This window comes from Citrus sinensis, chromosome 1 (genome assembly GCF_022201045.2).
Source record: "Citrus sinensis cultivar Valencia sweet orange chromosome 1, DVS_A1.0, whole genome shotgun sequence".
Taxonomy (NCBI): Eukaryota; Viridiplantae; Streptophyta; class Magnoliopsida; order Sapindales; family Rutaceae; genus Citrus; species Citrus sinensis.
The window spans coordinates 4125465-4141879 of record NC_068556.1 but is presented as its reverse complement, the minus strand read 5'-3'; the positions used below and the strand labels follow the sequence as shown (position 1 = coordinate 4141879).

Below are 16415 nucleotides of genomic sequence, written 5' to 3'. Positions count from 1 at the left end.
GATTCCGACACGTCATCTAGATCAACTTCGAAACTTTGGCAGATCCGCTAGATGATGCGTCATTTATAGTTTTAGTCTTAACGACATGCCACACATTTTTGTTAAAACTGTAGACGACGTGCCCTCCAGTTGCTTTGCTTGATAAACGACAAGTAGAATTATGGAGCCCATAATTCATAATTGATTGTTTCAATCAACTTCCAACAACCTTAAAAGTGACACTAGTATATTATTGAGAACAAAGTCTCTAACCATTCTTCGCCTTGTATTTGTGATTTTCACTAAACAGATTCTTAACTAAAGTGTTTTATACTTAAGTGCCCACTTAGTGATAAATTATATGTTGACAGCTTCTAAACTCTAGTAACTGATGTTGGTTTGTCAATCCAATTGAATAGCCTACGCGAACCCCAATCTTTTTCATCTTCCTTTAAACTACGATAATTATTTAAAGTTATAAAGATTGAAAGCATAATTTTGTGTGTCTGTGTGTGTGTGTTAGAACATTTTCTTTTTTTCAAGGATCACTTGATTTTTTAGGAGATTTCTTAAACTTAATTTTACTTTTAATTAAGTTTTTTTTATCTTTACGGATGTTATGTCCATTTTATCATTTTAATTAATTGTACTTATTTATCATCAAAATTTAAGCTTTCTTTTTCAACTCTTATAAAATTTTTACTCCTATATTTTCTTTTCAAAATAATGTCCATAATCTCGTCACTCCAACAAAAAATTTATGTTGTTGTTGTTGTTATTATTATTATTACTGTTATTTATTTGTACTATTACTATAAAATGGTATTAAGAAAAATAATTTACAGGATTAAATAAAAAATTACCACACAAATCTTTTTTTGGACGATTGCGTCCACATGAATACACTTGGGTCAGTAGTCAAAAGGCATAATTGTCGAAAAAGAGATACACATGATCACTAATGAAAAAAAAAATGGATTTTTGTTATGGTTTCGCCAAATTACAGGCGTACTATTATCTTTTCTTATAATATTTACAATACAGAGGGAATAAGAGTTATAATGATAACTAAAAAAGTTACTCACATGCTGTTACCATGATGCAACTATCGCATCCTGTTAAAAACTTGAACCTGATATTTCCCTCACTGTTACTATTATGCCGCAGGCATTTTGATATCAAGTTTTAACATATCTGTTAATCACATTAAATTAAAGTTTAATTGCATGTTTGTTAGGGTGATGTTATGTTACACGTTTTTAGTATTGCATCAAAGAAAATGTGGTATGTGATCACGTTGCATTTGATATGGTCGACATAACATTACTATAAATGAAGAAAAAGACTAGGAGAAGATCATTAAAGACTTTTATATGGAAGAGAATAGAGGCACCGATTACAGATCGAACATTGAACCTCAAGAAATTAAGAAATAGATATTTGAAGTGCCTATATATCGAGATTGAAGCCGAAGCTCGCACCAGAGATCGTGTGGGAGGGATTATAAGTGTTTTTAGTTTGATAACTTATGGTCTGTTTGGGAGTGTGGTGAGATAGTTGAATTGTCAAAGTCTAGCTACTAAGGTGTTTAGTAATTCTTGTAACTGGACTTTTGCAGCTTAACAAAAAAAATTTTTTCAACTTTTATTCTACGACAGTATCTTTTATTTTACAGTATCTGCAGCTTAAAAACTACCACACCTCACTCCGAACACACCCTTAATTGCCGAAATACAGCTTTTAACACATCAACAGCAGCAGCCTGAGCTCGTGCACATGCGGTAAGCGATTATGCGTAAGCGTACAAGATTGCCTTAATTAATTATTTCGGAAGGCAAATGCAACGAACGACAATGGATAATCTTCCAGCAGCCGCCGGTTCTACGGATGCAGACATTAGACGTCTGGTGTGAAAGCGTTATAATTTTTTGCTGCAGGAATTGTTTGTACCTGTTTGACGGTTTGATGTGAAGCGGGTGTAATAACTACATTTTGATTGGTGTCCAAGTTTGGTCATGGTACGCGCTGGTGTTGATGAAAGAATAAGATGTAGCCTATCATTGCTTGGATTGGAGGCTTCAGGTTATCATTTGTCGTGAACAATTGGAGAAATGTGTCGGTGCCTCGGTGGTGATGCAGAAAAAGAGAATTGCGTATGAAGTACTTAGAGAGTATGGGTTGGAGAGTTGTGCAGGCGGTGATACTAATAACTGGTGCAGAATTACAAGCCAAGTCCCACTACAAACGAATTTACATTCCATCACTTCACAATTTTAAACTAAACTTAGTGAAAAAGTAAAATCTCAATCAATTAACGTGTCTGTAGAATTCAATTCACCTCTGTGTCCATTTTTCACATTTTATTAATATTTTGTTTCATCGTTTTAATCAAAGAGAAATTAAAAAAAGAAGAAGAAGAGGCTCCTCTTGTCCGTCTTCTTTGATTCTTTATCTATCTCCTCAATAAAAATAAAAATAAAAGTCGGTGCAAAGAAAAGGAACCAGATGGGGAGTGGGGAGTGGGCACTGACAAAATTCTAACTGCCCCTGTCCGAGCAGACCACGTACGCACACAAAGCACGTGCATCCGAATTTAACTCTCACTTTCACCTTTCGGCTTTTCTCCACATCGTCACACCACGAGAGACGACAAACAATGTTCGTGTTCGTGTTCGTGTTCGTGTTCGTGTACTTCGCTCCCTATTTATCATGATCTCGGGAGGTTCACTTTTGAATGCAATGCTCTCCTTTATAGCTTTATCCATTGCTTGGCAATTTGTTTATTTTCTATTTTTTTTGGCATTTCTTCTTTCTCAATCAATCTTATCTTCCAAAGCGTAGTAGTATAGTAAATTAAGCGGAGTAAAAGATGATTAATTTGTAGCACGGTTGGTGGAACGGAAGTGAGATCAGATTCAGATGCACGCGAGGGAAGAAGAAGACCACTTTAATGGATGTGGACGACCCCCCCCAATTAATCAACTTACAGGAAAAACCAAAGCTTTCATATCATTTATAAAGTCAAGATTTCATTCTTATTACTATTATTTTCTACCGTCCCCCGCTCACCACTAAACTCAAATGTGATAGGCACAGAAATAAATTAAGATTCAACTCACACCTCATTTTTCAATAAATTCAATGCGCCTTCTCCCCATCAGTGTGATATAGCTGAACAGGCCTACAAATTTCATATCTTAAATGCAATCGTGCGTACCATGAGCTGGAAGGTAGGCAGCCACCCACGGGGTCTTGCTCTAATTGGTTCCCATGACCAACAATGAGACTCAACCAAATTAAATTGTTGGTCCATCTCTTCTTCAAAACTTTTAACTCCATATCCAAATTATTTACTAAAATTCTCAATTTTTTATTTTTTATTACTAACAAGACTTGAAAAATGCAACTCAAAACTTGCAAAACGGACCCTTCAGGTTTACCCACTCTCTAAATTCATCAACAATCCTGAGAAGTCATCATATCATATCTTTCCTGAATGATTAACAACCCCATAAAAGTATAAATGCCCGCCGCTTTCACAAGCACAGCACTTCATTGAATTATGCTTTTGCATAATTATGCTACAGACCATGTAAATTAACAAAAAGTAATACTCTCATAATTCAATTCTCAATGAACCAATTTTATATATATATATATATCAACCAAATTCACTTACAACACTTCAAAAAAAAAAAAAAAAGGCAGATTTTTGGGATAAAATTCTAATTTAACATCTTTCTCCTCTCTCACTCTCTCTACTCACATTATCAATTTCCAATTTCTCAACTCCATAATTCACCTTTCACGTTCATCTTCATCAGAATAAACAGTTAACAAACTCTCAAAAATATAACCCAAAAAAAAAAAGGGAAAGAAGAAGGGGGGGAGAGTGGGGGTTTGTGTGTGGGGAACAAACAGCTGAATTAAATTTTAAAAAAAAAAGAAAAAGAAAGAAAGAACGAAAGAAGAAAAACTAAAAAGTAAATTTCCAGATCTTGATCCGAAGATCGACCTTACACTTAGACTTATCAACGGTAGCCACCGACGGTGTCTTACCTTTTGGTAATGCCGCTCTAAAACCTTCACACGTAACCCTAATGCCCACCTTCTTGCTGCTGAGCTTCCCCACTTTCACTTTCACCTTCGTGTCCAGCTTTATTTTTAAGGAAACCCCATTCTTTTTCTTCAGATCCGACTTCAATGACTTCACCGAATCGGTGTCAAGATCAATCGATCCCGAGACGACCACGTTTTTGAGAAAGGTCTGGTTCTTTTTGTCCGAAAAGAAACCAGGCACAGTCCCATTTCCGAGGAATACGTCACTCGAGGACAAGGCAGAAATAACGAACGGGTCGTAGTAGAAAGTGATGTGGGAGTTTGGGTTCTTCGAAGTGACGGTGAAGTTCAAGAGAGTGGCGACGTGGTTGGTCGATGAGTCGGCGGAGGAAGTGAGGTTGAGGCGGTGGAGCCGGAGGGAAGGGACGGAGAATTCGGGGCGATGGGGCCGGTAGAGGACGTAAAGAGCGGTGGCGGCGATGGCGGCGAGTAGAGCGAGGATGAGAATTACGAGAATGGTCCAGAAGCAGCAGCAGCAGCGGTAGCTGCGGCGGGGCCGGTGGTGGCGGCGTGCGTGGGGCTGGGGACGGTACGGCGGGCGGAGGGGGGGCTTTACGGGGGGCGGCGCGGCGGCAGAGACGGTGCCGTTGCCGTTCGCGGCGGGTTTTGAAGACGGGAAGACTCTGTCGGACATTCTTTTTTATTTATTTATTATTTTTTACTTGGTGATTTAGATTTGGAGAGGAATGAAGAATGTGTTTGTGATATGTAAAGTGAGAAAGGGAGTGGGAAGGGGCAATAGTCGCCACCCAAAAGGGATGCGTGCACCTCACCAACTTTGGAATCTGGCTTTGCTTTCTCTGTCTCAGTCTTGACTCAAAGCTTACTCTTCTTATATTGTTGCTGTAATTTCCTTTTCGTTGATAACTTTTATGCCAAGTTTTCAATGCGATTTGTGATCTCACTCCCTACTTCTCACACAACCACACGTAGACGTAGTTTTGTTCATGTTTTTTTTTTCTTCATTATGAGATTTGGGTCCCCCTGTTTTCTGTGATTGTTCGTCCAAGCACGTTAGTTTGTTCTCTTCTGTCAATTAGGTCCCTTAAAATAACTTAAATACACTTCAGTATGTCATCAGTTATACATCAATAATTTAAATATTCAACCACCTTGTGTCGTAAAAAGATTAATTTTCTTCCATATAATTAGAAGTATATCAACTTATTTTTTTATCTACGAGTGGGGTTATTGGCACCCCTTTAATATCCTTTTAAAACCCCTATTATAAGTACACCCCATCGAATAATGATAGAAAATTTATCCTTATTATTAGCATCCACTTTAATTCTAAAATTGTCCTTCTTCTAAATTTGATTTTCTCTACAATACCCAACAATAAATATCAGAAATATTTCTGCCACCTATCTCATGTCATGCTTTTGGTCTTGTCATTCATACAATTTTCCCTCCATCTCTTGAAATCTTTTTCTTTTGCAATTTTGCCGTTTTATAAATTCTCTTAGTCCCACTCCTTAATCTATGCTAAACCATTGGATAGTCATGAGATTTTTCAAACAAAAGATTGTTGGGTCTATAACACTCTTTTTTAGTTTTTTGGATGCCTGAGATTCAAACAATTCATTGATATTTGGAATGGAATTGATGATGAATGCCAATAAATTGTAAATAGTGAAAAATTGTACTTATGCGAGGCATGGGCGTACGGGCTTGTTTGTATTTTAGAGAGCGAAAATATGGTAGATTTACATTTGTCCTTAAATGTAATTGCAGAAAATAGGAGTTTTAAAAGTTTAATAAGGGAGTGCCAATAGCTCCACTCTTTATCTATATTTTAGGATTGTATTATAATATAATTTGAATAAGAGTAGTACAAGATATCCCAAATAGTATATTAAAATTTTAAAAAAATAATGGAGTTTTAATTATAAATATTAGTAGATTGTTTGTTGTACTTAGATTTTTACCTAATGACAAAAGTGGACATGTCCTAAACTAAATAAGATAAAATATCATAGATCTTAATCCTTGTCAAACTCAAAATTTACAAGATAGGAAATTATTATTTCTAACTTAATTATACTTTTGATTATTCCTCTTATATAAAGTAGCCAGTACCCAAAGATAGGACAAAAGAAAAAAAAAAGGATAATGGAGGATAGAGCACAATATCATCCAAGTCTTTTATTCTTTTATCTACTTTATTATTTGTTATCATGCTACTCCCAACACCCGACTTAAGCATCAGAGGGTCTCTACAGATAACACCCCTAATGATCCTTGCAGTATTTCACCTACCAATCTCTCTAATGATAGCAATCCTAAAGATACCAAGCTCTCTCAAAAGTCATTCCTGCCATAAACTAACTATTATTGTATATCCAAATTTTTTGTATCATATTATTTTATAATTAAAATTTTTTAAAATATATCTAGAACCACTTTTTTATTAACATATCTTTCTTTTTGTGCATATGATGATATGAACATATTTAAATTTTATATTTTTTTTGAAAAGGTTTAAATTTATTTATTATGTATATTAATAGAAGAAAATTTTCTTCAAATATTTAAAATTAAATTCACTCATTCCAAAGCCTCATATTTAGGATATGCTATCATAAAGCTGATCCGGGCATGTCTCTATTGATTTTTAAGTGTATATTTATAAAGACTAGGGGTCCATTTGATTAAATGCACGAACTAAAGTCATTCGTTGTGAATGAGAATAGGTAGGGGTTCCAATGTTATCCCCTACGTTTTTGCTGCCGTTTTAAAACCGTCCCAACAAAAAAATAATAATAATAAGGGTCTTGGCTTGCTTCTGGGCATGTGAAAGAGTGTAGTGTCAGAGAACGTGGGGTCCATGTCTTATGGCGATTGGCGAGGCCCTTGTAGTTGTAGATCAGATGGTTGGAAGGTGTTTTGATTAATGATCTTCTTGTGAATTTGACAGAGAATCTTGATTAAATATATAATTATGTACAGGCTGATACTTATTTCTAAATAATTCTAATAAAATAATGCAATTTTCCTTTTTTTTTTTTTAAGTTATTAATTTAAATATTTTAACAAAACCCGAAAATAGTAATCATCAGCAACTAATGGGAAAAAAACACTTTAGTGAGTATATTTAGGAGAAATTTGATAGCAACTTAAAAATAGTGGTAGAATTATTAATCTTGAAATTCTACTATTAATTAATACAACTTGTCACTTATTTGGCCCTTTTTGGGGATTTTGGAAGCAAACATAGTACGGTAGATAGAGATTCACCAAATCACAGCCCACGAAGAAGAGCAATGTGAGGAGGAAACCCCACCGACGATTCTTGATGGCTCTTGCTGTTCTGTAGACTTTAGGTTTGGTGATGGTCAACATAATTAGTTAAGCAATCCAAGTCGCCAGGTAGCTAACTTAAGCTTAAATCACAAGTCAAAATGTGGAGTTTTCTGGTTAATAATTAGTGCTGCGTTCGAGGTTTGATTTGAGGATCTTTACGTTAATTAAAGTGCCGTCACAACTGCAACGACTTGAGTCGTATCAATTTAGGGTCAGACACCCCACGAGAGAAAAGACAAGGGGTGGTTTGGTTTAATAATTTTTCTAATTAGATCACTCAATTAATGGTAATTTATAAATAAAAATATAAAGTCGAAACAATAATGTATCCTTGCTTCCCGAAGGTGAAACTTGCAATAATTTGAAAGCGTCCAATTCCTTTGATAAACATATGATAATTAGCAATAATGACATTATGCTGAGCGGCACAAGGAATGAAGCTCGCACCGACACTTGCCAAGGAAAAAAGGTGCAACCGAAGTCATTTTATATTTTCCTTCTCTCAATTTTAACGGGAAACTGTATCAATCTTGAGCATTTTGAAAATTTCGGGGGCAAAAAAAAAAAAAAAAAAAAAAACTTGCACTTGACTGTATCACCAAGCGTAAAAATGGAGCCCCACTTTTAGCCAAGACACCAAAAAAAAAAAAAAAAGCAGAAAATGAAAACAAAGACAGGGCAGGCCTCTGCTGACAGAGGATTCATTCCAATTTCCATTACTGGGTACTAGGATTGAAGGTATAAACGACATAGCAAGTGCATAGCAGGGCACAAAAGTCACATGCATATAAACACTAATCAGAGAAGCAGTGCCAGCTACTTGAGATAATTTGGGGGACGTTTATTCAAAGCAAATGATGGGAACAGGTAACCAATCCTTAATCTCACCAAATACTTTAATCCAGCAGCTGTTGGTATAAAAGAAAATTCATTTGTCTTTATCAGTTAGTTTTAAAGTCAAATTCTTGCATTCACACTGTTCAAAACTTAATTTTTTTTTTTTGGGCAACATATCATATGTATTAGTCATGACATTTTGCCGTCGTTCGTTCAATTGGTACATGTTCCTGCATGTGAGTATGGCATGCCCTTTATATTGGAGAGGATTATGAGGCCAAATAATACAATTGTCCAGAGAACATTAAGCATGTGAAGCCATATTGTGATTGTGTGCCATACATGTGGCATTGGAATTGTTAATTTGTGATCTCATTGTCATCTCACAGTCGCAGATGCTCAATTACCAAAAGGAAATCTAGGGTCTGGAATGTCGTAGTCACTGTAACTTTACAATTCAAGCAATCTACTTTGCAAGGAATGTTGGAACATTGCAGGCTATGAACAAGGATCACAGACAACACATGTGCAATGGTTCCATCTTTTATGCATCAATGTCATTGTCCATTATTTCACATATAGTTCAATCACAATCCTTAAAAGGTCAATGGCGAACAAGATTTAAGGTAGTAGAATTTTATGGCCCATGCTTTGCTCAAAAAGCAAGCTATACCGGACGAGTGCATTTCCCAGCAGAAACTCATTGAAATCACAATATGAAAAAAGGCTACCATTCCCAGAATAACTGCGGAAACAATAGCAACAAATAATACAATTACCGGCCAAACTGAATATACTCATATAGGATACAAGAGCAAATAACCAACAAATTTTTATCTCCATGTTCAGCTAAAAGTCTTGAGAATTCGATAAAAGGAGGTAAATACAGGAGAATCATCAAGTTCTTCTTGGGCTACAAATGGGTTGTGTAATACAAATCACCAAAATGCTATCATGGTTTCACTACAAATTCTCAAGCACCTACCTGATAACTACTGCACTACGAAAACATTGCATTTCATCTTCATTTGTCACGGACGCCCTCTTTACAGTCACCTAATCTGTTGTTAGTCCGGCAAACATGTAAGAGTAAACAAGACCAGTCAGCTTTTCTCTAAGGTCGAAGCAAGTGAGCAAAGGCCAACAGGTATACACACTAGATAAAATAAATAAATAATAAAACCATGAATTGTGTACTAGAAACCATAAACACAAACATCATTTTGCCCCACCTAACTTCTCAGACATGACAGAGAAATATAACGTACCTTTGAAATTTTGTATCTCTATACATGAGCATGACTGAAAGCAGAACAGGGACGATTGCTGAGCACAAGTGCTCCAAGGAGTGCCCACTGATTATGTAATGAGTTTTACTATAAATTTTCCTGTCCGCAGCAGCTTCAAATTTTGCTAGAAGGTAAAACCCTGTAGCAAAGAGTTTTCAGACCTCTTGAGGATTAAACATGGCTAGTACATTAATGAAAGGAAAGTAAAATCTTCACAATGTTGACTACTGTGCTAATAACTTCAAACTGTGCATGTGCCAGAACCAATGGACTGATTTAAACACAGTTTTGAAAGTAAAACAACGAAATAAACTATTATGCCGTAACTAATAAAACCATTTTCAGCACTTTGTGAAGTAAGGATACTTGCATATTGTTTTCATGGTTTAGTTTTATCAACATATAGACATCAGGTTTTAGGAACATATAGACATCAGTGAACTTGGTGAAGTAAGGATACTGATAAATCATTGGAACAGATAAAAGATACTCGAACAAAAATGATACATTTCTAGTAACTTTCAAGAACCTAATCATGTCTAACACTCCAAAGACCCGTTTGAGTCTGATTTCCAGCAGCTGGACTGCCAAAGCCCAGCTGCTGAGGTGTTTGGTAAAACCCGCTGGCTGTGGCACTGCATCCCATCCACACCTGCAGTGGTCTCTCTGCTCTGTCTTTATTACCAGGCAAGTAACACAAACCCTAGAATCAAAATCAAATTTTTATCACATGGATTTTTTTCTCCCTATTTCAACAAATATTCCGCAATGTTTACAATAGAATGCTTACAACACCCATCATATGAGCTTATATATAAAGTCAGAATAAATCTGAGGGGAAAAAGGACAGTGAGTACCAGTAGCATAAAGCCAACATCTTGAGTGAGTATACTTGGGTGGGAACAAAAATGTGACGACTGGAATGGCTATTGTTGGAATCAACTGGAACGTCATGCACAACCGAAAATCGTTAAATGTTCTGCAACAAACTAGCAGGCTACATTCAGTCGAACACTTGTAAATGTTTCAAGTCTGAGTTTGAAGCAGTAGTTGAAAAACTGATTAGTGACATACAGGTGTCTATAAGCTAACCTGGCATAAATCATACTGAGAAATGAGACTGATACGAGTGCAATCAAACAACTTAATCCAATCTTTGCATCCACTCTCTCAGCAAGCAAACTAGAGAAAAGTGAGGCATATGCGATCATCATCTGCAATCAGAAATGCACATTAAGACAGTATAAGGTAGTAGCACCTACATCATCAAGGTAGAGAAATTTAAAAGGAAGCAAAATTCCTCCATTGCTTAAACATGAATCTGGAGAAGAAAAAAAAAACATAATAAACATTTTGAGTTCCATAATCAAAATCATTTGGCTTTTAGAAAATTCAAAACATAAGTCAAGCTAAGTATGTAGTCATAGCATGCATAATTGTGACTGGTTAGCTCAGCATGGCAATTCAACTTTCAGAAACAGCAGACTCTATCAATGCAGGAAAAACAGTATTTCAGCTTATGCTGCAATTCATAACCAATATATTGAATGGAATGGAAATTCTAACCGGTAAGGTGTCCCACATAACTCTATCGTCATCAGGCTTAAGATGATAGTAAGCAGAACCAAACGCCACACCCGTTATTCCAGCATAGAATAGCGCCCAACCCCACACCTCGCCGCGAAAACTGCAGCCACTCCATGTCCAAGTCCAAATACCACCCAACAAACCAAAATAATACCCATCCACCAAATTTTACTCATAAAAAAAGAAAAAAAAAAAAAACACTAACACAATAATTATAAAAAAAAAATAAAAATAAAAATCAACCGACCTTATGTTAAAAAAAATTCCTTGAAGAGTGAGCACAAACCCCATAACGCCCGCAATCAAAAATGGGAAATTTGAGAGTACGTTCAAAGTGTTAGGCACTCCTGTCCCACACCCAGATACCAAAATCACATCAACAGCGAAAAAATATCACATAGAAGATAAATAAAAACACATTTAGAGTTAGAGATACCGAAAAAATTGCGCAAGTCAGCAAAAAGGTGGCTTTCACGAGAAGAAGGGAATTTGGGAGTGGCCAGCATGAAGAAGAGCAAACAGAGGAATGCTCCAGCCCATATACGAGTTCTCTTCACTCTTCCAATCTGTTGATTTGGTAGCCACACCATTCTTTTCTCTCAGCTTTCTCTGTGCAACTGAAAGTGTAATGCTCTACTTAAAGTCTTGCTTTATTGCTTTCCCCTCGGCCTCAGTGGCTGTATCGCATGTGTGAATGAGAGGAGTATCTTTTGTTCTTAATGTGTTTTTGCGCTTCTGAGATTCCAATGATGTGTATATCTTGCGACAACTTTACTAAAGTATATTTTGTTGTACGATCTACGTAGAATTTGTCAAGCGACCGGTCGTTTTTGTTACGGCTTCGAAACGACGTTGCTTTGATCTTGGGGGGGGGGGGGGGGGGGGGTTTGGCAAACGTCGTTTCGGACCAAATATGTGCTTATTTGTACAAATTCTTATACGGGTTGGCTTGCCATGTCATCACTACAGTCACTACATATCCATTCAACAAAATCTTACGCCAACACATTTACTTTACTCATTTCGTAATTAAAAGAAAGAATTGAGATGAAAACTATTTATCTAGGTCACATTTGCAAGTATTAATTATCTAACCCATCTATCATGAGGAGAAAATTTTGTGTGCGATTATGCCATCAGATGGGACAAATCCATTAGATTTTTGTCATGTAGCACGATAGTAGATCTTACATTTTGTTTCTTTCAATTTTATTTTTTTAAAGATTAGTGAATTTTATGTTCAAACGCAGTGCTCTATCACATGACAAGAGTGTTAGGGATTGTCTCATTATCTCAACATGCAGGGCGGTGGGACAATCTCACACAAATTTTTCTCCTATCATTAGATGACGAAGAAGAAAGATAATGTTAAATAAAATTGTCCAATCAATTTACATCATAAGTCGTTAAAAAAAAAAATCGAGTTTATGTTACCATAATTTTATTGTACAGATGCATAAAAGATGTAGTATATTAGTCTCATATAATTATACATTGTATACCCCTTCTCTCTTGCTCACTTTTGCGAGAAAAATATTATTATTTTTTGTAAGTTAAAATATTATTATTTTTAAGGAAGTTATCAACCATACACTTTAAAGGGTCCAGCTACAATATATTTGTGGTTTCATACCTATTTTTTTTGTCTTTTTGTGATCCAACCATTGGATCCAACCCAAGAGTTGCAAAGGCAATTCCAACGGCTTAGATGTTATTATTTGGTTATTAACAATATGATCCCTTGTGTTTACTAAAAGAATAAGAAAAGGCTAAGTTTCAAAATTTTGACACATTGGTCCGTTAAAATATTTTATTATCAAAGATAATTTAGTAAATGAATATATTTATTAATATGGATGGATTATTTTAACTTGTTAAAATACTCTCAACTTCCATTTACTTGAAATAAAAATTAGATTTTCATAATACTATTTTGTCTTTAGTGTAACACAAAATTAGGCAATGTTTTATATAAATTTTGACAATATTAAAATGAAAAATAAATAAATATTAAATAAATACTTGGATAGTCATTTAAATTCATTAGAGTTTATAAATAATATTTTCAAAATAATTTCCAAAATAATAAATTTCTATATGTAAATTTGAGATTATGTAAAATTACTTATACTTTATCACACGTATGAAGTTGATCAATTATTTATTTGATATGAAAATCAATAAATTGTATAATATTTATTCTATTACTTAACTTTAAAATTTGTTGAGAAGGAGATAGAGAGAATAAATTTTTAGAATTTTAAAATTATTCTATTTTATTTGGGTTTATTACATAAAATTATTAAAACTTATAGTTTTTATTATTTACATAAAACAATAGAAATTGTTGAAGAAAATGCCAAATAAATTTTTAGAATTTTGAAATTATTATATTTTAATTGGGGCTTATTGTATAAAATTTTTAAAACTTATAATTTTTATTATTTACAGAAAACTACAGGGATTGCCAAAGAAAATACCAAAGTGGTGTTTGGTACAAGGGGGGTAATATAGTTTTGCCCCACTTTAAATTTACTTTATTATAAAAAAATACTACAAAAATTTAAATTTGTTCAAATTTTTACCTAATTTTGTAATTTGTATCAACAGTCCAACCAAACCAAACGTTATCTGCCATCCATAATTGATGAAATCACATAGTGGCAGATGCAGCACGCTGGCCCAAAAAAAAAAAAAGAATAAAAGAAAAAATTATTGTGATTTTCTAAGTAGGTTCTGATAAATTTATTAAAAAATAGCACCTATAAACCCATAAACTTTAAACATTAACTTTTAAAAAAAATATGAAATTCTACACTTTAATTAAAAATAATAATAATCCATCATCCTAAAAGTATGATTAATTATTTCAATTTCCGTAACAATAGTAGAGAGAACGATTTTAGCAACAAAATTCATGAAGCATCATCTCTGGAATTAGATGAGATGAATGATAATTTAGTTGTTTGTGTAGAAAATAATAAATTTAATAATATTGATAATGAGTCTGTTGCATAACTCATATGGGAACGGATCGGATATTGTGGGGAGATGCCAATACTCGTACCCGTACCTATTTGATAGAGAACATCCCAACCATCAAGGACCAAACCAAACTCAAAATGTCCACGTTTAAGTGGATGAAATATAATGTATACAATATCAGTTTATTTCCCAAAGAAGTTTGTATTAGTGCGTAGATACTCCATGTGTAGGTTGGATGGTCGATATTAAAACTAAAATAATTTATCTGTCAATTATAGACTGGACCACAAAAATGAGACATCCAGGGCATCAGCCCAGCAAACAAGTTAAGCATATCTCCTTATTTTAGAAAGGCTTAAGACTCAAGCTTCCACCACAATTAGAGCATCCCCTTTTGTTGTCAAAGCCACCAATATCTGAATCAACGACAGCATATTCGGTGTTTTTATTACCCAATGTTGCTTATTCAATAAAACAGAAAAAATAATGACTCCTGGGGTCATGTAATACTAATTTGACAACTTCACACGACTAGCGGAAATAATTAACAAAACCCGGCTCCCAGCGACTTAAAAAATAGGAACAAAATGTGGTCCTGGTTCGGACAACTAAATTTAAAAGTTTGGTTGAGATGACAAATCGGGATTGCCTCACAAATTTGAACTCCTCTTTTGGTACCCACGATGTTACTGGTTAGAGGGCTATGTTTGTTTAAAGTGACTAGCATCAATTACAACGAGATCTTAAGCAGTCACCACCACTTGAAAGTCTTGAATAATGAATTCAGCTGTCCTTCTAATTTAAAAGACCATTCCCTATCTATTACCGCCTAATATTATTATCTGGGTCCGCCTAAGTTACATTTAACCGTAACTTACGGCTGACCCGCAAAATATCAATTTACCATTTATACTCTATATTATTTATAATTTATTCATAAGTATTATAAAATTTTTTGTATTGTAAAATTTGGTTGAGCCCTTTGTACTATATTTTATTTTATTGAAATCTTTAGAGTACCAATTCACCCCCTATAATTTTAAAATTTCAAAATACCCTTCATTTAATTAAAAAAATATAATAATTATTTTATTATAATTATAATTTTTAAATGGATTATTATTATTATTAACAACAACAAGAATAAAAAGTATTATAATTAATTAATCTATTAACAACAATTAATAATAATTTTTAGTTAAAATGTCAATAATAATTACTATTAATAATTAATATTTGAATAATAATATCAATAACAATAATTAAAATACAAAATAATAATTATAATAAAATTAATTAAAGATTTTATAGTAATTTATTACAATTTAACTCATTCCGATATTTATTCTAAGACAAAATAAACATATAAATGGTAATACAGTTCATTCTCATTACGATTCATGCAATTCAAGTAAATAAATTATTCTGATCCAATTCTTCATTTTAATTCTAGCTATTCCAATTCATTTTTACCGAATGTACTATAAAATTGTAAATCACTTTATATTCAATTAGACCACTTTATATTATTTACAATTTTTTATAAGTATTATGAATTTTATAGTGCATTAACTAAACATAAATCAAAATTAACTGAAAACAAAATGAGTTAGAATCGAAATATCTAGAATCTAAATGAGGAATTAGAATCAAAATAATTTATTTACTCGAACGGCAAGAATTATAATTAGAATGAGCTGTATTACCATTTATATGTTTATTTTGTCTTAGAATCAAAATTAGAATAAAATAAATTATAACAAATTAGTATAAAATCTTTCATTAATTTTTATCATAATTATTATTTTGTATTTTAATTATTGTTATTGTTATTGTTATTCTAATTATTATTCAAAAATTAATTATTAATAGTAATTATTGTTAATTATTATTATTATTAACATTTTAACTAAAAAATTAATAAATAAATTAATTATAATACTTTTTATTCTTGTTAATAATAATAATAATTTATTTAATAATTATTATATTTTTTAATTAAAAGTAAGATATTTTAGGAATTTAAAATTATAGGAAATAAATTAGTATTCTAAAAGTTTCATTAAAATAAAACAGAGTATAAAAAGCTCAATAAAATTTTACAATATAAATTTTTTTATATATTTATAAATAAATTATAAATAATATAGAATATAAAAAACTGAATGATATTTTGTGGGTCAGCCATAAGTTATGTTAAATGTAACTTTTTAAATGTAACTTAGGCGGACCCTTATCGTATTAGATCAGTTGGAATTTTTGACCCATTTCACTCCAGACATATAATAAATAGTGCCCACCAAAAAAATAATAATA

At 33.3% G+C, this 16415-nt stretch overlaps 2 protein-coding genes across 3 annotated transcripts; both read right to left on the bottom strand.

Moving 5' to 3' along the window:
• Positions 1-3593: 3593 nt before the first annotated feature.
• LOC102624981 (NDR1/HIN1-like protein 10) lies at positions 3594-4972 on the bottom strand. The gene has a single exon (XM_006475858.3). It carries the CDS (start codon positions 4730-4732, stop codon positions 3956-3958), a length of 777 nt encoding a protein of 258 aa, XP_006475921.2. The 5' UTR covers positions 4733-4972; the 3' UTR covers positions 3594-3955.
• A 4021-nt stretch (positions 4973-8993) lies between these two features.
• On the bottom strand, positions 8994-11886 carry LOC102625263 (uncharacterized). 2 transcript variants are annotated; one of them, XM_025097728.2, is made up of 7 exons: positions 11551-11886; positions 11362-11461; positions 11094-11214; positions 10620-10741; positions 10385-10524; positions 9507-9666; positions 8994-9299 (listed from the first exon to the last, which is right to left on the bottom strand). In XM_025097728.2, exons 1-7 carry the CDS (start codon positions 11702-11704, stop codon positions 9263-9265), a joined length of 834 nt encoding a protein of 277 aa, XP_024953496.1. In that variant the 5' UTR covers positions 11705-11886; the 3' UTR covers positions 8994-9262. The 2 variants fall into 2 exon arrangements, with proteins under 2 accessions (XP_024953496.1, XP_006475922.1); XM_006475859.4 differs by having other exon boundaries at positions 10385-10506; positions 11551-11880.
• Positions 11887-16415: the final 4529 nt, after the last annotated feature.

Excerpts from the sequence above, each read along its gene's own strand:
- LOC102624981 (XM_006475858.3), bottom strand. The coding sequence starts at position 4,732 with ATGTCCGACAGAGTCTTCCCGTCTTCAAAACCCGCCGCGAACGGCAAC.
- LOC102625263 (XM_025097728.2), bottom strand. The coding sequence starts at position 11,704 with ATGGTGTGGCTACCAAATCAACAGATTGGAAGAGTGAAGAGAACTCGT. Across the intron at positions 11,215-11,361 it reads GGAATTTTTTTTAACATAAG|TTTTCGCGGCGAGGTGTGGG; the intron begins GTCGGTTGATTT and ends GAGTGGCTGCAG. Across the intron at positions 9,300-9,506 it reads AGAGATACAAAATTTCAAAG|ATTAGGTGACTGTAAAGAGG; the intron begins GTACGTTATATT and ends GACTAACAACAG.